Genomic DNA, 27,079 nt, shown 5'->3' on the forward strand with positions numbered 1-27,079 from the left:
GAAGGTATCATTTATTACTATATGTCTATGAGAGTTCATTCATAAATTTTTATAAATGTATGAATTAAAAAAAAACTGAATGATAAAAGTATTCAGAATAATGCCAGAATGGCAGCACGTCATGGTTGTTGTTCCTCAAAACACACAACTGTTTAGCTAGATAATTAAGGACACTTAATTTCCTGATATTGAATGCACTTCTTCAAAATGTCCACACGGGGACATTGTAGACCATCAGATTTGAATTTCGTCTTTGGTGTCTCGGACTCCTCCCAGAGTGTATTTCTCTGGAATTCAGACAAAGAGAATCAGAGGGCGAAAGAGAACGGTGCGACAACCATTTTCTGATTCATGGGAGATGAGTCAAAAAGCATCACTCTCATGTCTTACTCTGTTTAATTGTTTGAATTTCTTAATGTAATATACGGGTTTGAATTAATCCGCTTCCCGGTGAATGTAAGAATGAATATACTGGGCAAATCGAGCTGTATATGGATATATCTCGTCTTCGTGCTGCTGGATTGTTACTGGGAAAAGGTTTCTGGGCAGCTCTCTTACTCCGTCTCAGAGGAGGTGAATCTGGGGACTGTTGTCGGAAATGTCGCGAAAGATCTGAGCATCAATGTCCAGGATTTGGAGGCCCGCATGTTTCAAATCGTTGCTGGATCAAAGAGGAAATATTTCGAGGTAAATCTAAAAACTGGAGCCCTCTATGTTAACGGGAGAATAGATCGAGAAGAGCTTTGTGGTAATGACGCCAAATGCTCACTCAGTGTAGAAGCTGTTATTAATAATCCACTGAAACTGTACCGTATGGAAATTACGATTTTAGATGTAAATGATAATTCTCCTTTATTTGAGAGTACGTTGCAATCAATGAACATTACTGAGAGCACAGCGGCGGGAGCAAAATTTCCTCTGCATCAAGCTCACGATGCTGACGTGGGGAAAAACACTGTAAACACCTACAGGCTGAGTCAAAATGAACATTTCTCTCTTGATGCACACAAAGTTCAGGGTGTAACTCCTGAGTTGGTGCTTCAGAAAGTTTTAGACAGGGAAAAACAGTCTGTGATTACGCTCACACTGACTGCCATCGATGGGGGAACACCTGCTAAATCCGGAAGCATGACAATAATAGTTAATGTACTGGACGTTAATGACAATCCTCCCGTTTTCAGCCAAAGGTTGTATAAAGCCAGAGTCTACGAAAATGTTAAAATAGGCACATCAATAATTACATTAAATGCGACTGATTTAGATGAAGGACAAAATGGAAAAGTGATATATTCATTTAGTGAAGTTGGTCAGGGGAAACAAACTAATTCATTTGTTATAGATGAGAAAACAGGAACTGTAACGAATAAAAGGAATCTTGACTATGAAGAAAGTAATGCTTTTGAACTTCGAGTACAAGCCAGTGATGGAGCCTCTTCCCCTCTCACGTCACATGCCAAATTACTGATTGAGGTTTTAGATGTTAATGACAACGCACCTGAAATTTCAGTCACATCGCTATTGAACACTGTTAAAGAGGATGCATCAGTTGAAATAGCCATTGCTCTTGTTTCAATATTTGATAAAGATGGAGGTAAAAATGGGATGGTGACATGTAAAATTTCCAATAATGTTCCTTTTAAATTGGAGTCAAACTACAAGAATTCATATTCATTAGTTGTAGACGGTCCTCTTGACCGAGAGACTGCACCTCAGTACAACATCAGCATCACTGCTACTGATGAGGGCAGCCCACCTCTCTCCAGCACGAGTGTTATAACTGTTCATGTGTCAGATGTAAATGACAACAAACCTCAGTTTTCAGAAAGTGTGATCAACATCTACGTGAAAGAAAACAGTCCAGTAGGAGCAGTTATTAAAAAAGTGACAGCAACTGATGCAGACATTGATCAAAATAGTCAAGTGAGTTATTCCTTTTTACAAAGCAGCAGTGACTCAGTGCCGTTTTCTACATTATTAAACATCAACTCAGAGACAGGAGACATAATTAGTCTTCAGTCTTTTAACTATGAGGAGTTAAAAACATTCCAGTTTAAAGTTCAGGCCACAGACTCTGGTGTTCCTCCGCTCAGCAGCAACGTCACTGTCAACGTTTTAATCCTGGATCAAAATGACAACAGTCCCACGATTCTCGCGCCATATTCTGAGCATGGCTCCGTTAACAGTGAGAGCATCCCCTATTCTGCTGAAGCGGGATACTTTGTGGCAAAGATCAGGGCTGTAGACGCGGACTCTGGATACAATGCGCTGCTTTCTTATCACCTGTCTGAGCCCAAAGGAAACAACCTGTTCAGGATCGGAACCAGCACCGGGGAGATCAGGACTAGGAGGAGAATGAGTGACAATGACCTCAAAACTCACCCCTTGGTGGTCTTGGTCTCTGATAACGGAGAACCCTCCCTGTCAGCTACTGTGTCGATTGATGTGGTGGTGGTTGAAAGCACGGCTGAAATCCAGACTCCGTTCAGACATGTGCCTGTAAAGGAGGACAGCTTCTCGGATTTGAACCTGTATCTGCTGATCGCCATTGTGTCGGTGTCCGTCTTCTTTCTGCTCAGCCTCATCACTTTAATAGCAGTCAGATGCCACAGGACAGACGGCACTTTCAGCAGGTACAGCGCCCCCATGATCACCACCCACCCTGACGGGAGCTGGTCTTACTCTAAAGCTACTCAGCAGTATGACGTGTGTTTCAGCTCAGACACGCTCAAGAGTGACGTAGTAGTTTTCCCCGCCCCGTTTCCACCTGTAGATGGAGAACTGATCAGTATTAACGGAGGAGACACTTTTACCAGGACTCAGACTTTGCCTAACAAAGAGAAGGTAAGAAAGTATTAAATTTCGTATTCACTGCTGCACTTCTTTGTTTGGAAATCTTAAAAGCCTAATGTAATTTATCTTCATCTCGTAGTTTTTATCATCTTTAGCAATACATTTACACACTTCTTAGCTGTGACTAAAATAATACAAATGCGAAGAAATCACTGTTGCTGAGTTTACAGCACTACAGGATCTTCTCCAACGCTGTGTTGTTGTTCTCTTTTCTGTTGTAACGTGAATTTTTCATGGCAGATTCGCATTATCACGCATTTGCCGCTCTCCGTGGTGCTCAACGTATGTGTCCTTGTCGGGTTCACGTGCACGGTTATGGATGTGTTTTGGCATATTTAGTAGACGTTAAACAACGTATCACAACATCGATAACGTGTTTAAACATACCCCTATATATTTAACATTTGTGCTCGCTTCTCTCTTTACTTTAAACAAACAAGTGTATTTGCCCAATTATTTTTTTAAATTTAGCATTTAAAATATCACATACCTTAACATCTTTCCATAATAAAATGTTAATTGTTATCATCCGTTTAACTGATGAACTATTATTTCTAACCTTTAATCTAGTGATTTATACTACCCTTTTTAAACACTAGGAATATACAGTGCACCATTGTCCGCTGGTTTTGCTGACGTGTAATGTAGTTAGAGCAAGTGACCACGTAGGGACGGTACAGACCGTCACATTTAGACGTTCTGGTCGACGACTTCGGGCCCCTCCCATCCTACGTTCAGCAAATGATGCATTTGTGTGCTTTGTTACAAAGAGAGCTCGGAAGAGAACGAACGGTGGTCTTTATTTGAGAAGATAGAGAAGATTGCTTTGGAATAATTATACATTCATTTCCATTTCTTGGTTGCTGTGACATATTATCTGGAGTATTGTGCCTTCACTTGCTGTGTAAATATGCTTTTACCGCATAGAAGAAGCTTTCTGTGGATTAATCTGTTATTCGTGCTGCTGGATTGTTATTGGGAAACGGTTTCTGGGCAGCTCTCTTACTCCGTCTCAGAGGAGGTGAATCTGGGGACTGTTGTCGGAAATGTCGCGAAAGATCTGAACATCAATCTCCAGGATTTGGAGCCCCGCATGTTTCAGATCGTTGCTGGATCGAAGAAAAAATATTTCGAGGTAAATCTAAAAACTGGAGCCCTCTATGTTAACGAGAGAATAGATCGAGAAGAGCTTTGCGGTAACGACGCCAAATGTTCACTAATTGCAGAAGCTGTTATTAATAATCCACTGAAACTGTACCGTATAGAAATAAATGTTTTGGATGTGAATGACAATTCACCCTCATTTCTCAGCACATCCCAGACAATTAATATTACCGAGAGCACAGCGGTAGGAACAAAATTTCTGCTGAAACGAGCTCACGATGGAGACGTTGGAAAAAACTCTATAAATACCTACAAACTGAGTCAAAATGAACATTTCTCTCTAAATACACTTACAGGGGGTAGCATAACAGTCGAATTGGTGCTTCAAAAGGTTTTAGACAGAGAAAAACAATCTGTGATCAAACTTATACTAATTGCACTTGATGCAGGAACACCTCCTAAATCTGGAAGTATGACCATTATAGTAAATGTCTTAGACATTAATGATAATCCTCCTGTCTTTAGTCAAATGCTGTATAAAGTCAGCATACATGAGAATGTGAATATTGGGACTTCAATAATCACCCTAAATGCGACTGATTTAGATGATGGAAAAAATGGGCAAATATCATATTATTTTATGGAAATAGACGAAGGGAAACAAATAGATGTGTTTTCTATAGATGAACAAACAGGGACTGTAACAAATAAAAGGAATATTGACTTTGAAGAAAATAATGCTTTTGAACTTCGAGTACAAGCCAGTGATGGAGCTTCCTCACCTATGAGTTCACATGCTAAATTACTGGTTGAAATATTAGACGTTAATGACAACGCACCTGAAATTTCAGTCACATCACTGTTGAACACTGTTAAAGAGGACGCATCAGTTGGCACAGCCATTGCTCTTGTTTCAGTATTTGATAAAGATGGAGGTAAAAATGGGATGGTGACATGTAAAATTTCCAATAATGTTCCTTTTAAATTGGAGTCAAATTATAAGAATTCATATTCATTAGTTGTGGACGGTCCTCTTGACCGAGAGACTGCACCTCAGTACAACATCAGCATCACTGCTACTGATGAGGGCAGCCCACCACTCTCCAGCACGAGTGTTATAACTGTTCATGTGTCAGATGTAAATGACAACAAACCTCAGTTTTCAGAAAGTGTGATCAACATCTACGTGAAAGAAAACAGTCCAGTAGGAGCAGTTATTAAAACAGTGACAGCAGCTGATGCAGACATTGATCTAAATAGTCAAGTGAGTTACTCTTTTTTACAAAGCAGCAGTGACTCAGTGCCACTATCTACATTATTAAACATCAACTCAGAGACTGGAGATATAATCAGCCTTCATTCTTTTAACTATGAGGAGTTAAAAACGTTCCAGTTTAAAGTTCAGGCCACAGATTCTGGTGTTCCTCCACTCAGCAGCAACGTCACTGTCAACGTTTTAATCCTGGATGAAAATGACAACAGTCCCACGATTCTCGCGCCATATTCTGAGCATGGCTCCGTTAACAGTGAGAACATCCCCTATTCTGCTGAAGCGGGATACTTTGTGGCAAAGATCAGGGCTATAGACGCGGACTCTGGATACAACGCGCTGCTTTCTTATCACCTGTCTGAGCCCAAAGGAAACAACCTGTTCAGGATCGGAACCAGCACCGGGGAGATAAGGACTAAGAGGAGATTGAGTGACAATGACCTCAAAACTCACCCCTTGGTGGTCTTGGTCTCTGATAACGGAGAACCCTCCCTGTCAGCTACTGTGTCGATTGATGTGGTGGTGGTTGAAAGCACGGCTGAAATCCAGACTCCGTTCAGACATGTGCCTGTAAAGGAGGACAGCTTCTCGGATTTGAACCTGTATCTGCTGATCGCCATTGTGTCGGTGTCCGTCATCCTTCTGCTCAGCCTCATCACTTTAATAGCAGTCAGATGCCACAGGACAGACGGCACTTTCAGCAGGTACAGCGCCCCCATGATCACCACCCACCCTGATGGGAGCTGGTCTTACTCTAAAGCTACTCAGCAGTATGATGTGTGTTTCAGCTCAGACACACTCAAGAGTGACGTAGTGGTCTTCCCCGCCCCGTTTCCACCTGTAGATGGCGAACTTATCAGTATTAACGGAGGAGACACTTTTACCAGGACTCAGACTTTACCTAACAAAGAGAAGGTAAGAACGCAGTGTTTATAACAGCTTACAATTTTACACAAAGGAAGCGCGTCATTGAACTTGTCTACATGCGGTTAATTTCTCCTGCTTTCAAAGATTACCCTTTACAACTGTCCGCAGCTTTAAGCCAGTCTTTTCCATTTAAACTCGCTGTTTAAATGCCGCAGAAGAGAAGCCAGTATGCCGATAAGGAGCGTTTGGTGGTTTTGTTTAAAATTAATATAATCACTGCATGTGAGAATATTTATTTGATTTTCCTTTCAGATTGTTTCATATATATTGTTTTAGGGTTCGTTTTCTTCTTGTTTGCGTTTATTTTTTCGTTCATCGTTGCCTTGATGCTCTTTAACAGTCATTTCACTCGATGTTGTAATAACTCAGATTTTGCTTGTGTCCTTACAATTTATTTCAACATACCCTTAGCATATACCTAAAACACTGAGACATTTTGTGAATACGCCGTTTCTGACACACCGCAATGGGTTTCACGCCTTAGGTGGTATATTTCAGTTAAAGGCTGAAACAAGCGAAAAACAAACAAATATATTCTAAAATTAAACAAATAAATAAGACAGTGTTACACACTAACAATATAAACAGTGTTTTCTTTTCCTAACAAATCAACCTGATGTTTTCTGGTTCTGTAAAACTGGACTGATGATATTTATGTTATTTTCCATTGGTTTCTGTTGTAATTGGTGTATAGAGCCATAAGAGGGCGGTGTAGACCATAAATCAGAGACATAAGTCCCGAGGCCCCTCCCAGATTAATAACGTAATGATGTCTTGTTGGGCTGTGACACAAAGAAACACAGAAGCACGGAGAAAAGGCTCGAGCATGATCTGCGCTGAGGATGAAACAGAAGAAAATCGATAACATTTCCTGTCAATATTTGGCATAAACGGGACCCGTTTAAAGTTGGTTTCATGTCCTTTTTGGATTATGGCTTCAATTAACACAAGTCCTGCGGTGATATACTTGTTTTTTGTCCTGCTGGATTTTTATTCGGAAACGGTGTCCGGGCAGCTCTCGTACTCGATATCAGAAGAGGTGAATCGAGGGACTTCTGTAGGAAACATAGCCAAGGATCTAAACCTAGATGTCCATGAGCTGGAGCCTCGCATGTTTCAGATCGTTAGCGGATCAAAGAGAAAATATTTCGAGGTAAATCTAAAGACGGGCGTTCTCTTTGTCAGTGATAGGATAGACAGAGAGGAGCTCTGTGGAAAGGCCACGAAATGCACACAGAGCGTGGAGGCTGTGATAAATGCCCCACTCAAGCTATATCGCTTAGAAATAAATATTCTAGATGTTAATGATAATTATCCAGCTTTCAGTACTGACTCGCAAAGTATTGAAATAGCAGAAATCACATTACCCGGGACTAAATTTCTTGTATTGTCAGCCTTTGATGCCGATGTGGGGAAAAATGGCATCAGTATGTACAAATTAAGTGCAAATGAACACTTTTCATTAGCAGTGAATAAAGGAGAGAGCGTATCTGCTGAACTAGTCCTCCAGAAACCTTTAGACCGAGAAAAACAACCAGTAATAAGACTCACGCTGACTGCTGTAGACGGCGGAACACCACCGAAATCCGGAACCTCACAGTTAATAATCAATATCTTAGACAATAATGATAACGTCCCAATATTTACCAAACCACTGTATAAAACAAGTGTCACTGAAAACACGCCGCCAGGCACATCAGTGATAACTGTGACGGCGACGGACAGTGATGAAGGGCCAAACGGGGAAATTTCATATTCACTAAGCAGCAAGGACCAAGACCATGTTCTCAATATATTTCAAATTCATGAGCACACGGGATTATTGACAGTCAAGGGGAAGATTGACTTTGAAGAGCACCCGGCTTTTGAAATCCGCGTGCAAGCTTCTGATAAAGGCTCTCCTCAAATGACAGCACAGTGCAAAGTATTAATAGAAGTAGTGGATTTAAATGACAATAGCCCTGAAATATCTGTAACCACCCTCAGTAACACTGTAAAAGAGGATGCAAAAATAGGTACTGCTATTGCACTTGTGTCAGTTGTGGACAGAGATGGGGGTAAAAACGGAATAGTCCACTGTGATATTAAAAGTGAAAGCCCCTTTAAGTTACAAACGAATTATAAAAATTACTACTCTTTGGTAGTAGATGGTCAGCTAGACAGAGAGAGTCATTCTCAATATAATATCACTATCACAGCTAAAGACGATGGAATCCCAGCTCTCACAAGTACGAAGGATTTTAATGTTTATGTTTCAGATGTCAATGACAACCCCCCTAAGTTTTCAGACACTGTGTTCAATGTATATTTAAAAGAAAACAGTCCACTGGGAGCTACTCTGCAACGAGTATCTGCACTGGATGTAGATATTGATCAAAATGGACAGGTAAGCTATTCCATTGTTGAGAGTAAAAGTAACTCCTTGCCAATCTCGACAATGGTAAATGTAAACTCTAAGACTGGAGATATAATCAGTCTGCAGTCTTTTAACTATGAGGAGTTAAAAACTTTCCAGTTTGAAGTTCAGGCCACAGACTCTGGTGTTCCTCCACTCAGCAGCAACGTGACTGTTAACGTTTTAATCCTGGATGAAAATGACAACAGTCCCACGATTCTCACGCCATATTCTGAGCATGGCTCCATTAACAGTGAGAGCATCCCCTATTCTGCTGAAGCGGGATACTTTGTAGCAAAGATCAGGGCTGTAGATGCAGACTCTGGATACAATGCGCTGCTTTCTTATCACCTGTCTGAACCCAAAGGAAACAACCTGTTCAGGATCGGAACCAGCACCGGGGAGATCAGGACTAGGAGGAGAATGAGTGACAATGACCTCAAAACTCACCCCTTGGTGGTCTTGGTCTCTGATAACGGAGAACCCTCCCTGTCAGCGACTGTGTCTGTTGATGTGGTGGTGGTTGAAAGCACGGCTGAAATCCAGACTCCGTTCAGACATGTGCCTGTAAAGGAGGACAGCTTCTCGGATTTGAACCTGTATCTGTTGATCGCCATTGTGTCGGTGTCCGTCATCTTTCTGCTCAGCCTCATCACTTTAATAGCAGTCAGATGCCACAGGAATGATGGCACTTTCAGCAGGTACAGCGCCCCCATGATCACCACCCACCCTGACGGGAGCTGGTCTTACTCTAAAGCTACTCAGCAGTATGACGTGTGTTTCAGCTCAGACACGCTCAAGAGTGACGTAGTAGTCTTCCCCGCCTCGTTTCCACCTGTAGATGGAGAACTGATCAGTATTAACGGAGGAGACACTTTTACCAGGACTCAGACTTTACCTAACAAAGATAAGGTGAGTCCATAAAATCTACAGATCCCTTTTCTTGGTCCTGATTGCATCAGTTTCCATAGCGTGATGCTTTTCAGTTACTGTTTTTAACAGAAAATATTTAACAACTGACTTAGGAGTGGTCTTGACTGTTTCATTATTTTTTTAATCACTGTTGTTAGAAATTCTGTACCTTTAAATTCATTTGTGCAACAGAAATGTGTGAAATATTATACCTTTGCTCCATTATTTTTGTCTGATTTTATATTTTACTATTCATTATACTTTAGCTACTTTCCTTTAACTACACAGCATATAGTCTCTTCCATCCAGATGAAAAGTCAAACGGTGCTCTCCGTGGTCCTGAAACGACAACTAGTTTAGTTTCGCGATCATCTCATTCATTGAGCATCTGGGCTTTCTCTTGGTTGTCTCTTTGTAAGCTGTAATGCACTCTTAACTATCTTTGTATCACAGAAAGAAAATTATATCAATTTTGTTCTTTTTCATGAGCCAGTAGGTGTGGATAATCACAGTCACCACAAGGAGACGGTATAGACCGTAACACGACAGCTTCCGTTTTGTGTTTAACGCTCCTCCCAGAGACAGTCCACACGGTGTTGTAACAAAGAGAGTAGTAGGTGTGGGTACATTGCGACAGCCACCCGTCTGGTCTGAAAATTGGTGGTATATGTACTACATTTGTTCGACTTTTTTATAGGAATTTCAAATTCGAATGTATGCCGTGTTGTGCTGAACGGAATTATGCCTTTATCGTGTCGCAACTGCTTTTCGTTGATATACTTAATACTTCTGATACTGGATTATTGTTGTAATGAAGCGTCTGGGCAGCTCTCTTACTCCGTCTCAGAGGAGGTAAACTCGGGAACAGTTGTTGGAAATATTGCCAAGGATTTACATTTAAACATACCGGATTTGGAGACCCGTATGTTCAGGATTGTTGGAGGATCTAAAAGAAAATATTTCGAGGTAAATACGAAGACTGGAGTCCTCTACGTGAATGAGAGAATAGACAGAGAGAAGCTCTGCGGGAAAGCTGTGAGATGTGCCGTAACTGTCGAGGCTGTGATAAACGAACCTTTAATGCTGTACCGTATAGAGATTAATATTCTTGATGTCAATGACAATTTTCCGCATTTCATTGCAAAATCACAGAATATAGACATTCCCGAAAGCACATTACCCGGGATAAAATTCCCCCTACTGCAGGCCTACGATGCAGATGTTGGAAAGAACGGCATCAACACATACAGGCTGAGCTCGAATGAACATTTTTCATTAGCAATAAGCAAATCAGGTGAGAGTATTTCGACTGAGCTAATGTTACAGAAAGTCTTAGACAGAGAAAAGGAACCTCTGATTAAGCTCACGTTAACAGCCTTAGATGATGGAAGTCCACCGAAGTCTGGAACATCAGATATTATGATTAATGTTTTAGACATTAATGATAACACACCAGTGTTTGCAAAGTCGCTGTATAAAGTGCGTGTGTTTGAAAACGTACCGATAGGCACTACAGTCCTGACTTTAAATGCTACAGATGCAGATGAAGGAACAAACAAAGAAATCATATATACACTTAGCACAAAGGAGCAGGACCACGTGCTGCAGATTTTTAAAATCGATCCGAACACGGGCACACTGACGGTGGAAGGAAATGTGGATTTTGAGGAACACCCCGTCTTTGAGATTCGTGCACAGGCCAGTGATAAAGGCCAACCTCCGATGTCCGCTCATTGTAAGGTGCTGGTTGAAGTGTTGGACCTAAACGACAATGCGCCTGAGATTTTTGTGACGTCACTACTGAATACTGTGAAGGAAGATGCAAAAGCAGGCACCGCTGTTGCACTTGTTTCAGTAGTAGACAAAGATGGCGGTAAGAACGGCGAAGTGCATTGTACTGTAGATGAAGATGCTCCCTTTAAATTGGAAGCAAACTATAAAAATTATTACTCATTGATAGTGGTTGCCCCCTTAGACCGAGAGACGGTCTCTAGCTACGACGTCACCATAATAGCAAGCGATGGCGGTAGTCCCCCGCTCTCAAACACCAGTATTGTCCCTATTCAAGTTTCTGATGTTAATGATAACGCGCCTCAGTTCTCGTCATCGATACTTAACATTTATGTTAAAGAAAACTGCCACGTGGGGACAATTCTTAAAACGGTAACCGCCTTTGATGCAGATATGAACAAAAATGGTGAAGTGACTTACAGTTTTATGGAAAGCAAAATTAACTCAGTCGCACTGTCTACATTATTAAACATCAACTCAGAGACTGGGGATATAATCACCCTTCAGTCTTTTAACTATGAGGAGTTAAAGACGTTCCAGTTTAAAGTTCAGGCCACAGACTCTGGTGTTCCTCCGCTCAGCAGTAACGTCACTGTTAACGTGTTAATCCTGGATGAAAATGACAACAGTCCCACGATTCTCGCGCCATATTCTGAGCATGGCTCTGTTAACAGTGAGAGCATCCCCTATTCTGCTGAAGCGGGATACTTTGTGGCAAAGATCAGGGCTGTAGACGCAGACTCTGGATACAATGCGCTGCTCTCTTATCACCTGTCTGAGCCCAAAGGAAACAACTTGTTCAGGATCGGAACCAGCACCGGGGAGATCAGGACTAGGAGGAGAATGAGTGACAATGACCTCAAAACTCACCCCTTGGTGGTCTTGGTCTCTGATAACGGAGAACCCTCCCTGTCAGCTACTGTGTCTGTTGATGTGGTGGTGGTTGAAAGCACGGCTGAAATCCAGACTCAGTTCAGACATGTGCCTGTAAAGGAGGACAGCTTCTCGGATTTGAACCTGTATCTGCTGATTGCCATTGTGTCGGTGTCCGTCATCTTTCTGCTCAGCCTCATCACTTTAATAGCAGTCAGATGCCACAGGACAGACGGAACTTTCAGCAGGTACAGCGCCCCCATGATCACCACCCACCCTGACGGGAGCTGGTCTTACTCTAAAGCTACTCAGCAGTATGACGTGTGTTTCAGCTCAGACACACTCAAGAGTGACGTAGTGGTCTTCCCCGCCCCGTTTCCACCTGTAGATGCAGAACTGATCAGTATTAACGAAGGAGACACTTTTACCAGGACTCAGACTTTACCTAACAAAGAAAAGGTAAGCATATGGATGAATTAAGTATTTCTAATTGCGCATCTTGTGTGATGGGTGTAAATTAACGGTCAATGGATTAAGTTTTCTTAAGCTATCAAATTTTTGGTCTATCCTGCCCAAGTAGGGAAAAAAAACTGCAATTTGACTTAAATACAGAAATACTACGAGTGTAGTACCTTGGAATAAACTGTAACTAGCTCTGGTTTCTTGTGATGCTTTTCCCATCTAAATTAGTGGTGCATGCTGGATCATATTTTTTTCCTTGCAAATTTCAGAACACTTGGGGATTTGGTGCATCCAACTGTCTTGTGGGGTTTGGAACACGGTAGTCTTCAACGTAGCACAGTAGAATAAAACTCTACTTTTAATGTCTTACATTGGATTTTTAAATCCAATTTAAATTTAAATTTAAACATTTTTTGTGTAGCCAGAGTGACATTCTAACTGAGAACGGTAAGGAGCATCGAGAAATCATGCATATTACTCCCAGAAACGTGTGGAATACATGTTAATTAATGAATTTTTCAATCAGCAAATAATGAGGCAGATGTGCTTTTTTTGTATTCATGTAGAGTATTTTCAGATTAAATCGCAATTTTTATATTCAGTATCCCTGGACTTTGTGTGTGATAGGACTCCATAGACGTGAAAAAAGACTGATCTGATGAACCCTGAAAAACGAAAAAACAAAACAAAAACGTTTATCGATTTTTTTTTGTGTCGGAAATTGTCTTCGAATTTCAAAGCTCTTTAGTGCAGGAAAATCGCTCAGCAGTTTTCTTTAGTTAGCTTTAGTGTGAAAAGACCTTCCTGAAAAATGAGTGGAATGACATGCGGTCACAATGTTGGTGAATGTGGTGAATGTTTCAGCGTAAAAGCAGTAGGACTGGCATCTAAACTGCTGTAGAACTGAAGTGTAATGACATGTTGGAAGTTGAGTGCAGTCCTTCCGATTGTCCACACGGGGACATTGTAGACCATCACATTTAAATTCTCTCTGTAGGGTCTCGGTGCTCCTCCCAGATTCAGAGGATGATGATGTCTCTCAGGCGATTCAGACAAAGAGATTTAGAGGGCGAACGAGAACGGGAATGAACACTGATTATGTTTATAGGAAATATGCCAGAATAAACGTGGGCGCCTTTGGTTTTTTATAAGGTTTGATTGTTTCATGATAAACGCCGTGACTATTTTACACCTTTTCTTGTTGAATGTAATTATGACTGGATCCGGCAGATCGAGCTGTGTGTGGATATATCTCGTCTTCGTGCTGCTGGATTGTTACTCTGAAACGGTTTCTGGGCAGCTCTCTTACTCCGTCTCAGAGGAGGTGAATCTGGGGACTGTTGTCGGAAATGTCGCGAAAGATCTGAGCATCAATGTCCAGGATTTGGAGGCCCGCATGTTTCAGATCGTTGCTGGATCAAAGAGGAAATATTTCGAGGTAAATCTAAAAACTGGAGCCCTCTATGTTAACGAGAGAATAGATCGAGAAGAGCTTTGCGGTGATGAGCCCAAATGCTCACTCAGTGTAGAAGCTGTTATTAATAATCCCACTGAAACTGTATCGTATTGAAATTATTATTTTAGATGTGAATGATAATTCCCCTTCATTTGAAAGCACGTCACAAGAAATCGACATTTCTGAGAACACAGCGGAAGGAATGAAATTTCCTCTGCATCAAGCACACGATGCAGACGTGGGAAAAAATTCTGTAAATACCTACAAGCTGAGTCAAAATGAACATTTTTCATTGACTACACATAAAGAAGAGGGTGTAACTCCTGAGTTGGTGCTTCAGACAGTTTTAGACAGAGAAAAACAGTCTGTGATTAAGCTCACACTGGCTGCCATCGATGGAGGAACACCTGCTAAATCCGGAAGTATGACTATAATAATCAATGTGTTAGATATTAATGACAATCCTCCGATTTTCAGCCAAAGGTTGTATAAAGCCAGAGTCTACGAAAATGTTAAAATAGGCACATCAATAATTACACTGAATGCCACTGATTTAGATGAAGGACAAAATGGAAAGGTGATTTATTTATTCAGCAAAGTTGTTCGTGGGAAACAAATAGATGTGTTTTCTATAAATGAACAAACAGGGACTGTAACGAGCAAAAGGAATATTGATTTTGAAGAAAATAATGCTTTTGAACTTCAAGTACAAGCCAGTGATGGAGCTTCCTCGCCTATGAGTTCGCATGCTAAATTACTGGTTGAAGTATTAGACGTTAATGACAATGCACCTGAAATTTCAGTCACATCACTGTTGAACACTGTTAAAGAGGACGCATCAGTTGACACAGCCATTGCTCTTGTTTCAATATTTGATAAAGATGGAGGTAAAAATGGGATGGTGACATGTAAAATTTCCAATAATGTTCCTTTTAAATTGGAGTCAAATTACAAGAATTCATATTCATTAGTTGTGGACGGTCCTCTTGACCGAGAGACTGCACCTCAGTACAACATCAGCATCACTGCTACTGATGAGGGCAGCCCACCTCTCTCCAACACGAGTGTTATAACTGTTCATGTGTCAGATGTAAATGACAACAAACCTCAGTTTTCAGAAAGTGTGATCAACATCTACGTGAAAGAAAACAGTCCAGTAGGAGCAGTTATTAAAACAGTGACAGCAGTTGATGCAGACATTGATCGAAATAGTCAGGTGAGCTATTCCTTTTTACAAAGCAGCAGTGACTCAGTGCCACTATCTACATTATTAAACATTAACTCAGAGACTGGTGATATAATCAGCCTGCAGTCTTTTAACTATGAGGAGTTAAAAAGTTTCAACTTTAAAGTTCAGGCCACAGACTCTGGTGTTCCTCCGCTCAGCAGCAACGTCACTGTCAACGTTTTAATCCTGGATGAAAATGACAACAGTCCCACGATTCTCACGCCATATTCTGAGGACAGCTCCGTTAACAGTGAGAGCATCCCCTATTCTGCCGAAGCGGGATACTTTGTGGCAAAGATCAGGGCTGTAGACGCAGACTCTGGATACAATGCGCTGCTTTCTTATCACCTGTCTGAGCCCAAAGGAAACAACTTGTTCAGGATCGGAACCAGCACAGGGGAGATCAGGACTAAGAGGAGAATGAGTGACAATGACCTCAAAACTCACCCCTTGGTGGTCTTGGTCTCTGATAACGGAGAACCCTCCCTGTCAGCTACTGTGTCTATTGATGTGGTGGTGGTTGAAAGCACGGCTGAAATCCAGACTCAGTTCAGACATGTGCCTGTAAAGGAGGACAGCTTCTCGGATTTGAACCTGTACCTGCTGATCGCCATTGTGTCGGTGTCCGTCATCTTTCTGCTCAGCCTCATCACTTTAATAGCAGTCAGATGCCACAGGACAGACGGCACTTTCAGCAGGTACAGCGCCCCCATGATCACCACCCACCCTGACGGGAGCTGGTCTTACTCTAAAGCTACTCAGCAGTATGACGTGTGTTTCAGCTCAGACACGCTCAAGAGTGACGTAGTGGTCTTCCCCGCCCCGTTTCCACCTGTAGATGCAGAACTGATCAGTATTAACGGAGGAGACACTTTTACCATGACTCAGACTTTACCTAACAAAGAAAAGGTGAGTCCATGAAATTTTTAAATACTTGGACATTGTCATTGCTCGTCATTACAGTTTCAATGGTCCATTTTTTTTTTCTTATCTTAGCCGTGGTGTATCTAGTGATTTAAACAAGAACTGTCAGATGCCGTGTATTTGATGATGAGTTCTCATCTAAATCACAGCTGTCTAGCTGTTAGATATTTCAACGTGTAGTTCACCATTTGTGGTCCTGTGTTTTTTCCTTTTTCTTTTTTTCTTGAAGATCTTAGGATATGTCTGTACTTTGACTGATAAATTGATACATATCTTGTGCAGTGTAGAAAAGGTTATCATTGCTCTTCAAGGTTGAGTTGTGATTTACATATTCAATTGAGCATTTTGAATAAAAAAAATTTCAGTTATTTGATTTAATTAAAGAAAATATAGAGAAAATATTAACGAATACTGAATGTGTATAAAAATGCAACGTTTTTGTTCGTGTCATTTTTAAAAGGGAGAATATGCTAATGTGGGCTTGCTCCATTTTTATGTCTAAATTAAACTGGTTTTGTAACGTGAAAATCACTCACAATGTAGCTGTGATGATGCTCTAATAAACACAGAAACATTCATATTAGCAAAAGAATATAGAAAAAAAGTGTTCGGATGATTAATTAATATCACTCTTTAATTTTTTTTTTTTGTTGTTTGTTTGTTTGTTTTTTTAAATCTCCTTAATCGCAATAAGACGGTTCATTTTTTACCTTTACTTCTAAGTTAGCTTCCAAAAGAAATAGTATTCATAAAAACACAGAATAGCAGAATGGCATACATAATCATGATGGCAACGTCTTACACTGGGGTTAATATTTGACTGTTCGTTTATGAGGGTCAAGTGTATTAACACGTTTGATAATGTGTGTAGTTCTCGCAAATGTCCACACGGGGACATTGCAGACTTTTCCATTTGAGCTTCCTCTTTGAATGGCTCGGGGCTCCTCCCAGATTCAAATGACGATTATGTTTATCTGGCGATTCAGACAAAGAGAATCAGAGGGCGAAAGAGAACGGTACGAGAAACGCTGATATTCTGCCATAGACCTATTGATTTTTTTCTATTTATGCCATTACACACCGTGTCAATTTTTATGCTTTTTCTCCTTGAACATAATTATGACTGGAACGAGCAGATCGAGCTGTGTGTGGATATATCTCGTCTTCGTGCTGCTGGATTGTTACTGGGAAAAGGTTTCTGGGCAGCTCTCTTACTCCGTCTCAGAGGAGGTGAATCTGGGGACTGTTGTCGGAAATGTCGCGAAAGATTTGAGCATTAGTATCCAGGATTTGGAGCCCCGCATGTTTCAGATCGTTGCTGGATCAAAGAGGAAATATTTCGAGGTAAATCTAAAAACTGGAGCCCTCTATGTTAACGAGAGAATAGATCGAGAGGAGCTTTGCGGTGATGAGCCCAAATGCTCACTCAGTGTAGAAGCTGTTATTAATAATCCACTGAAACTGTACCGTATTGAACTGTTAATATTAGATGTCAACGATAATTCCCCTTCATTTGAACGCACGTCGCAGGTAATCAACGTAACTGAGAACACGGCAGTAGGGGCAAAATTTCCTCTGCATCAAGCTAACGATGCGGACAGTGGGAAAAATTCCGTAAATACCTACAAGCTGAGTCAAAATGAATATTTTTCATTGACTACACATAAAGAAGAGGGTGTAACTCCTGAGTTGGTGCTTCAGACAGTTTTAGACAGAGAAAAACAGTCTGTGATTAAGCTCACACTGGCTGCCATCGATGGAGGAACACCTGCTAAATCCGGAAGCATGACTATAATAATCAATGTGTTAGATATTAATGACAATCCTCCGATTTTCAGCCAAAGGTTGTATAAAGCCAGGGTCTACGAAAATGTTAAAATAGGCACATCAATAATTACATTAAATGCGACTGATTTAGATGAAGGACAAAATGGAAAAGTGATTTATTTATTCAGTGAAGTCAGTCAGGGGAAAAAAACTAATTTGTTTTCTATAGACAAACAAACAGGAACTGTAACGAGTACAAGGAATATTGATTTTGAAGAAAATAATGCTTTTGAACTTCGAGTGCAAGCCTTTGACAGCGCAGTTTTTCCCATGAGTTCACATGCCAAATTACTGGTTGAAGTATTAGACGTTAATGACAACGCACCTGAAATTTCAGTCACATCACTGTTGAACACTGTTAAAGAGGACGCATCAGTTGACACAGCCATTGCTCTTGTTTCAGTATTTGATAAAGATGGAGGTAAAAATGGGATGGTGACATGTAAAATTTCTAATAATGTTCCTTTTAAATTGGAGTCAAATTATAAGAATTCATATTCATTAGTTGTGGACGGTCCTCTTGACCGAGAGACTGCACCTCAGTACAACATCAGCATCACTGCTACTGATGAGGGCAGCCCACCACTCTCCAACACAAGTGTTATAACTGTTCATGTGTCAGATGTAAATGACAACAAACCTCAGTTTTCAGAAAGTGTGATCAACATCTACGTGAAAGAAAACAGTCCAGTAGGAGCAGTTATTAAAACAGTGACAGCAGTTGATGCAGATATTGATCGAAATAGTCAAGTGAGTTACTCTTTTTTACAAAGCAACAGTGACTCAGTGCCACTATCTACATTATTAAACATCAACTCAGAGACGGGTGATATAATCAGCCTTCAGTCTTTTAACTATGAGGAGTTAAAAACTTTCCAATTTAAAGTTCAGGCCACAGACTCTGGTGTTCCTCCGCTCAGCAGCAACGTGACTGTCAACATTTTTATCCTGGATGAAAATGACAACAGTCCCACGATTCTCGCGCCATATTCTGAGGACAGCTCTGTAAACAGTGAGAGCATCCCCTATTCTGCTGAAGCGGGATACTTTGTGGCAAAGATCAGGGCTGTAGACGCGGACTCTGGATACAATGCGCTGCTCTCTTATCACCTGTCTGAGCCCAAAGGAAACAACCTGTTCAGGATCGGGACCAGCACCGGGGAGATCAGGACTAGGAGGAGAATGAGTGACAATGACCTCAAAACTCACCCCTTGGTGGTCTTGGTCTCTGATAACGGAGAACCCTCCCTTTCAGCTACAATGTCTATTGATGTGGTGGTGGTTGAAAGCACGGCTGAAATCCAGACTCAGTTCAGACATGTGCCTGTAAAGGAGGACAGCTTCTCGGATTTGAACCTGTATCTACTGATCGCCATTGTGTCGGTGTCCGTCATCTTTCTGCTCAGCCTCATCACTTTAATAGCAGTCAGATGCCACAGGACAGACGGCACTTTCAGCAGGTACAGCGCCCCCATGATCACCACCCACCCTGATGGAAGCTGGTCTTACTCTAAAGCTACTCAGCAGTATGACGTGTGTTTCAGCTCAGACACACTCAAGAGTGACGTAGTGGTTTTCCCCGCCCCGTTTCCACCTGTAGATGGAGAACTGATCAGTATTAACGGAGGAGACACTTTTACCAGGACTCAGACTTTACCTAACAAAGAAAAGGTAAGGCTGAACCTTAGATAATGTAAGGTGAGCTGTAACATACAATAAAAAATTTCTACTTCATGTTTTGATCAAAAGTTTAGTTAATTTTCCATTTATTAATTTTATAGTGTATTCATATTTCATAGTTTTTGTATCTGTGTTTTATGTCAAAGGGTAAAAAAATTGTTACTGTAGAAATCTTTACGGTAAAAGCTTAGATATGAGCTATACAATATATTTTGAGGGTTTCTGGAGAAAACAAATAACTTTTAGCTTGTTGTCATTCAAATGGTCTGTAAGGGACTGTTCGCTGACATTTCCCCTGGGCTCTTTTTGCAGTCTTTAGAACATCTGGCCTTTGACATGATAATTTTGCCAACAATCACCAGTCATTTTGAAACAAATCACAGAAAAGTGAAATGTATCAAACAGTAACTAAACTCACTGTATACCTGAATATAAATGATCAAGATTTAAAATAAGCACTTCCATTTAACAAAACTTAGAGTCAGGTTTTGTGTTGTTTTGTTTTGTTTTTCAAGCAGCCTTGATATAAACTTTTGTTTGTAAATATACATGTTATCCATTCACTTTTAAATTGAATTAATATACAATAATATATTTTTTCCTGGATTAAAGCTGTGGCTAGAAGTTAAAGAGGTTGAAAGCATAACAAAAGAAATCACATTTTCAACTATGTCTATTTGTTGACTTATGAAGCCTGTTTATGTTATCATTTGTAATTTGTTTAGAAATAACCAAGGCTCGGTTCTGAAAGTCTTTTAACGGCGTGTCCCTTGGTATAAGGTCAAACAAATAAGGAGTGCCTGCATCAACATAATGATACTCTCTCCATGGTTCTGAAATATGTGGCGATTACATTATACTGTACTATTAGGATCTCACAATATAAAGAAAGAAGGTGTGAGTGACTCGATTAAGAACAAGTCTTATTATTTCAAACACAACAGCAGGATTTGATTGCATTCATTCCTTAACTGTAGTTACTTAAAATGACCATGGGGCGACAGTCTAGACCGTAATACCGCCGGCTGATCGCTGATGGTTGAAGGCCCCTCCCACAATAGAAGGATCATTTTGTCTGTGCTTTGTTAGAATGAGAGGCAGGACGAAGTGGGGAGGCTTGAGAAAAATGCACTGGCATTTACTTTAGTCTCACAAAATACATTTCGCCGCCAAAAAGCGAAAAACAGATCGACATAAGGATCTATGTTGTATGGAATTATGTATCTGCCGAGAAGAAAGGCGTCCTTCGGGATATATCTAATGCTTGTTGTCTTGGAGTATAACTGGGGAGCGGTATCCACTCAGCTCTCATATTCCGTGTCTGAGGAGGTGAACCTGGGGACTTCCGTTGGAAATCTCGCCAAGGATCTGAACCTAAATGTACAGGATCTGGAGTCACGTATGTTTCAGATTGTTACTGGATCAAAAAGGAAGCATTTCGATGTAAATTTGAAGACAGGTTTTCTCTACGTGAGTGAGAGAATAGACAGGGAAGAGCTCTGCGCTAAAGCTACAAAATGCACAATAAACGTGGAGGCTGTGATAAACAATCCGCTGAAACTTTACCGTATTGAAGTCAATATTCTTGACGTAAACGATAACCCCCCGTCTTTCAGTGCCAAATCTCAAACTATAGACATTGCAGAGAGCGTGTTGCCGGGAGCTACGTTCCCTGTGCTGTCGGCTTACGACGCCGATGTGGGGAAAAATGGTGTTAACACTTACAAGCTGAACCAGAATGAACATTTTTCTTTAGCGGTGCACAAAGGGGACAGTGTTTCGGCAGAGATAGTTCTTCAGAGAGCGTTAGACCGAGAAAAGCAGGCTGTAATTAAACTCACACTGACAGCTATAGATGGAGGGACACCTATTAAATCAGGCACGTCAGAGATCATAATTAATGTGTTGGATATAAATGATAATATCCCAACTTTTAAAAAATCATTGTATAAAACAAGTATTAAAGAAAATGCACCATCAGGCACTACAGTAGTAACAGTGGCTGCAACTGATGCTGACGAGGGTGCAAACAAAGACATCGTATATTTACTTAATTCGAAAGATCAGGATCGTGTATTAGAAATCTTTGAAATTGATTTGGAAACAGGAATAATAACAGTTAAAGGAACTATTGACTATGAAACAAACCCTGCTTTTGAAATCCGTGTGCAGGCTACGGACAAAGGCCAACCTCCGCTAACAGCACAATGTAAAGTACTCGTAGAGGTGGTGGATCTAAATGACAATGCCCCCGACATCACCGTGACGTCACTGCTCAGTACAGTTAAGGAGGACGCTGAAAGTGGCACTGCTATTGCACTTGTTTCGGTTCTCGACGAAGACGGGGGCAAAAACGGTGAAGTCAAATGCGAGATATCGAATTCGGTCCCCTTTAAATTGGAGACAAATTATAAAAATTATTATTCTTTGGTCATTGGTGGCGTTCTAGACAGGGAACTTGTGTCGCACTACAATATCACTATTAAAGCTACTGATGAAGGCAGCCCCCCTCTCTCTAGCACCAGTGTAGTTACTATTCAGGTTTCTGATGTAAATGATAACGCACCTTTGTTTGGAGATACTGTAATTAATATATATGTGGCAGAAAACAGTCCTGTCGGGACTGTTTTAAAAACTGTATGTGCAACTGACGCTGACGCTGGCGAAAACGGGCAGGTGAGATATTCATTAGTCAGTGATAACGCAGTGCCGCTCTCTACAATGATCAGCATTAACTCAGAGACTGGAGGCATAGTCACTCTACAACCTTTTAACTATGAGGAGTTGAAAATGTTTCAATTTAAAGTCCAGGCCATAGACTCTGGTGTTCCTCCGCTCAGCAGCAACGTGACTGTTAAGGTCTTAATTCTGGATGCAAATGATAATAATCCAACAATTCTCGCTCCTTACTCTCAGCACGGCTCCGTTAACAGTGAGAGCATCCCCTATTCTGCTGAAGCGGGATACTTTGTGGCAAAGATCAGGGCTGTAGACGCAGACTCTGGATACAATGCGCTGCTCTCTTATCACCTATCTGAGCCCAAAGGAAACAACTTGTTCAAGATCGGAACCAGCACCGGGGAGATCAGGACTAGGAGAAGATTGAGTGACAATGACCTCAAAACTCACCCCTTGGTGGTCTTGGTCTCTGATAACGGAGAACCCTCCCTGTCAGCTACTGTGTCTATTGATGTGGTGGTGGTTGAAAGCACGGCTGAAATCCAGACTCAGTTCAGACATGTGCCTGTAAAGGAGGACAGCTTCTCGGATTTGAACCTGTATCTGCTGATTGCCATTGTGTCGGTGTCCGTCATCTTTCTGCTCAGCCTCATCACTTTAATAGCAGTCAGATGCCACAGGACAGACGGCACTTTCAGCAGGTACAGCGCCCCCATGATCACCACCCACCCTGACGGGAGCTGGTCTTACTCTAAAGCTACTCAGCAGTATGACGTGTGTTTCAGCTCAGACACGCTCAAGAGTGACGTAGTGGTTTTCCCGGCCCCGTTTCCACCCGTAGACGCAGAACTGATCAGTATTAACGGTGGAGATACTTTTACCAGGACTCAGACTTTGCCTAACAAAGAGAAGGTAAGGCCAATGACTAATTTACGTTTATTATTCCCCTCCAATTATTACGATAATTAACAGTGAAATAAAACTTTACACACTGTACTAAAAAATATTCTTTTTGGAGTAGGCTGGTTTAAGTTACAATAAAAAAGTCGCTGTGGCTGTAGTTTAGACTTTTGCGGTGTCCTTTCTTTTGTCTGCATATTTCACTGTCTATGGTATTAAAAAGTTTACAAAACTTGCCCCATGAAATATCCGTAGCTGTAGGGAGTTATTGTCTTTTCTTGACAACCAATCCACGTAACAGTGTCTTTTTTGTTTTGTTTTGTTTGGGGGTTTTTTGGTGGCGGGGGGGGGGGGGGGGGGTATTTTTGTTTCGTTTTGTTTTAATTAAGGCAGTTTTTAAGTTTACTTACTATAAGTCTGTAAGTCTAATTGTAAACGACTAAGTGTAAAGAAAAAGCTGGATTTCTTGCTTTGTCATTTCAGATGAATACAATTAATAATTTGAGATTTGAAACCTTATTATCTGTCTTACTTTGAAAATGGAATGCAAACTTTTGCACCTGCAATACTGCTTGGTGATTTGAAATGTAAAACTTGCGGTGTTTCACCTGAATGAGAATAGTGACCTTACTTAATATATATTGTTTGGATGAGTCAACAAAGAAATGCGACAATAAATACTATGATGCCAGTGTCGGTGATGGCGTAACTTCAAATAAAGTGTTATTTTATTAACGCACGTATAAAAATCTTTTAAATAACTCACAGTATTTTGGAATTGTGTGATTGTGGGCGTGTCTGAGTGAACAGGAATAATTTAGTTCTTACCAATGTGTGTAGTTTCTTCATATTACCACGTAGCGACGCTGTAGACCGTGGCACAGAAAGGTGGACGCTCCTCCCAGGGTAAAAGCGGAATAGCTGTGGTTTTCATCACAAAGAGACGAGGGAAGGGAAGGAGCGGCATAATGGAGCATTTCTCTTTAAAAATATCACAGTCGCCTTGATTTTTGTCATATCCTACCATCTAACACTGGGAACGGATTTGTGGATATATTATTTGCTGTATTCCGGCGGAAGTATGCATTTAACGACGAGAAGAAGAGCTATTGTCACATTTCTTTTGATTGTGCTCTTGGCTTATTATTGGGAAGCGGCGGCTGCACAGCTCTCCTATTCCGTCTCAGAGGAGGTGAATCCGGGGACTAATGTCGGAAATATCGCCAAGGATCTAAACCTTAACGTACAGGAGTTGGCCTCCCGTTTGTTTCAGATTGTTGCATCTAAAAAGAAATACTTTGAGATAAATCTAAAGACCGGATTTCTGTATGTCAGTGAGAGGATAGATCGAGAGGAGGTTTGTACAGATGAGCCCAAATGCACGGTTACCGTAGAGGCTGTGATAAACAATCCGTTAAAGCTTTACCGCATGGAGATAGAAATTAGAGATGTGAACGACCACTCTCCATCATTTAACACGAAATCTCAAACACTGGAAATTGCAGAGAACACACTGCCTGGGTTTAGATTTGCGTTATCGGAGGCAAGCGACGCTGACGTGGGTAAAAACAGTGTTAGTGCATATAAGCTGAGTACTAATGAATATTTCAGTCTTGCCACACATAAAAGAGGAAAGAGTATATCTCCAGAGTTAGTGCTGCAGAAAGCCCTGGATCGTGAGAAACAAGCAAGTATACAACTTTTGTTAACTGCAATAGACGGAGGGTCTCCACCAAACACGGGGACATCAGAAATTGAAGTACGTGTGTTAGACAGTAATGATAACGCACCAGTGTTCAGTAGCACTCTTTACAGAATTAAAACACTCGAAAATAGCCCGATTGGCACTACGATCTTCACCTTAAATGCGACTGACGCTGATGAAGGAACAAATGGTGAAATAGTGTACTCCTTACGAAGTAAGGATCAGGATCATATTTTGGATATTTTCCAAATTGACCCTGAGACAGGGGTTATTTCAGTCAAAGCCAAAATCGACTATGAAGAAAGAAAAGCTTTCGAGATCCGAGCAGAAGCTAGAGACAAAGGCCAGCCTCCCATGGCAGCCCATAGTAAGGTGCTGGTTGAGGTAATAGACTTAAATGACAACGCTCCTGAAATCAAAGTGACGTCACTTCTCAATGCAGTGAATGAGGACGCTGAAATAGGCACTGCTATTGCACTTGTTTCAGTTCTAGATACAGATAGTGGTAAAAACGGTGAAGTTGAATGTGTAATCTTAAATAAAGTTCCGTTCAAACTGGAGACAAATTACAAAAATTATTACTCTTTAGTTGTTGACGGACATCTAGACAGAGAGGAGACCCCTCAGTACAATGTCAAAATTTCAGCTACGGATGAAGGGAGCCCTCCACTTTCTAACACTAGTGTTATCACTGTTTACCTTTCTGATATTAACGACAACGCGCCACGTTTTTCACAGTCTTTAATAAGTGTTTTTGTGAAAGAAAACAGCAAGGTAGGAACAGTTATAAAAAGGGTGACTGCAGTCGATATTGACATCAGCAACAACGGTCAGGTGAGCTATTCACTATTAGATAGTAATAGTAAATCACTTCCTCTCCCCACAATGGTAAACATTAACTCAGAAACTGGAGACATAATCAGCCTGCAGTCTTTTAACTACGAGGAGTTGAAAATGTTTCAATTTAAAGTTCAGGCCACAGACTCTGGTGTTCCTCCACTCAGCAGCAATGTCACTGTCAACGTTTTAATTCTGGATGAAAATGATAATAATCCAACAGTTCTTGCTCCTTACTCTGAGCATGGCTCTGTTAACAGTGAGAGCATCCCCTATTCTGCTGAAGCGGGATACTTTGTGGCAAAGATCAGGGCTGTAGACGCAGACTCTGGATACAATGCGCTGCTTTCTTATCACCTGTCTGAGCCCAAAGGAAACAACCTGTTCAGGATCGGAACCAGCACCGGGGAGATCAGGACTAGGAGGAGAATGAGTGACAATGACCTTAAAACTCATCCCTTGGTGGTCTTGGTTTCTGATAATGGAGAACCCTCCCTGTCAGCTACTGTGTCGATTGATGTGGTGGTGGTTGAAAGCACGGCTGAAATCCAGACTCAGTTCAGACATGTGCCTGTAAAGGAGGACAGCTTCTCGGATTTGAACCTGTACCTGCTGGTTGCCATTGTGTCGGTGTCCGTCATCTTTCTGCTCAGCCTCATCACTTTAATAGCAGTCAGATGCCATAGGACAGATGGCACTTTCAGCAGGTACAGTGCCCCCATGATCACCACCCACCCTGACGGGAGCTGGTCTTACTCTAAAGCTACTCAGCAGTATGACGTGTGTTTCAGCTCAGACACACTCAAGAGTGACGTGGTGGTTTTCCCAGGCCCTTTTCCACCTGTAGATGCAGAACTGATCAGTATTAATGGAGGAGACACTTTTACCAGGACTCAGACTTTACCTAACAAAGAGAAGGTAAGGAAATGCTGCTCTGAATAAATAAGATTTTTGTATATCACTGAATGTCGGATAATGAATTAATAGATCTGTTAAATATGTGTTAAATATACGGTGGCCCTGAGAGGCCAAACGGACTGCAATTTAAGAAAACACCAGCAAAAAGAAAAACACTGCAAAAGCACACAAACACAACGGAAATAGGAAAAATGACAACAGAAACAGACAAAAACAGATTTCCAAAAGCACAAGGGAAGTGTTTCTGGGGAGACAAGAACCCGACGGACCAGTTGGAGGAACCCAAAACAAGCTAGGTGTGTTTTATCATGATTCCTATAATACTGATGATGGATTTTTAG

The 27,079-nt window shown here is 41.2% G+C and overlaps 3 protein-coding genes across 22 annotated transcripts in view; all 3 read left to right on the plus strand.

Moving 5' to 3' along the window:
- LOC120724318 (protocadherin alpha-C2-like) overlaps nt 1–27,079 on the plus strand; it is a 213,299-nt gene that overhangs the window by 108,060 nt on the left and 78,160 nt on the right. The window contains exon 1 of one of the 20 annotated variants that reach the window (XM_040016452.1): nt 7,060–9,458. The exons of 16 other annotated variants lie outside the window; for them this stretch is intronic. In XM_040016452.1, the coding sequence (XP_039872386.1) occupies nt 7,083–9,458 (2,376 nt within the window). In that variant the 5' untranslated portion in view covers nt 7,060–7,082. 3 more of the 20 variants (XM_040016444.1, XM_040016442.1, XM_040016449.1) reach the window with 3 other exon arrangements.
- Nucleotides 5–23,494, plus strand: LOC120724326 (protocadherin alpha-10-like). The gene is made up of 2 exons (XM_040016476.1): nt 5–2,841; nt 23,291–23,494. The coding sequence occupies exons 1-2, from the start codon at nt 463–465 to the stop codon at nt 23,345–23,347; spliced, it is 2,436 nt and encodes an 811-aa protein (XP_039872410.1). The 5' UTR covers nt 5–462; the 3' UTR covers nt 23,348–23,494.
- On the plus strand, nt 3,362–6,190 carry LOC120724332 (protocadherin alpha-8-like). The gene has a single exon (XM_040016484.1). It carries the CDS (start codon nt 3,761–3,763, stop codon nt 6,158–6,160), a length of 2,400 nt encoding a protein of 799 aa, XP_039872418.1. The 5' UTR covers nt 3,362–3,760; the 3' UTR covers nt 6,161–6,190.

The sequence above is a fragment of the Simochromis diagramma genome, unplaced genomic scaffold (assembly GCF_900408965.1).
Source record: "Simochromis diagramma unplaced genomic scaffold, fSimDia1.1 OVJJ01000685.1, whole genome shotgun sequence".
Classification (NCBI taxonomy): Eukaryota; Metazoa; Chordata; class Actinopteri; order Cichliformes; family Cichlidae; genus Simochromis; species Simochromis diagramma.

What these genes read in the sequence shown, in the direction of transcription:
- LOC120724326 (XM_040016476.1), top strand. Translation starts at nt 463, where the DNA reads ATGAATATACTGGGCAAATCGAGCTGTATATGGATATATCTCGTCTTC. An exon ending in CTTTGCCTAACAAAGAGAAG is followed by an intron (nt 2,842 to 23,290) that starts GTAAGAAAGTAT and finishes AACAAAGAGAAG; the next exon opens with GTAAGGCCAATGACTAATTT.
- LOC120724332 (XM_040016484.1), top strand. Translation starts at nt 3,761, where the DNA reads ATGCTTTTACCGCATAGAAGAAGCTTTCTGTGGATTAATCTGTTATTC.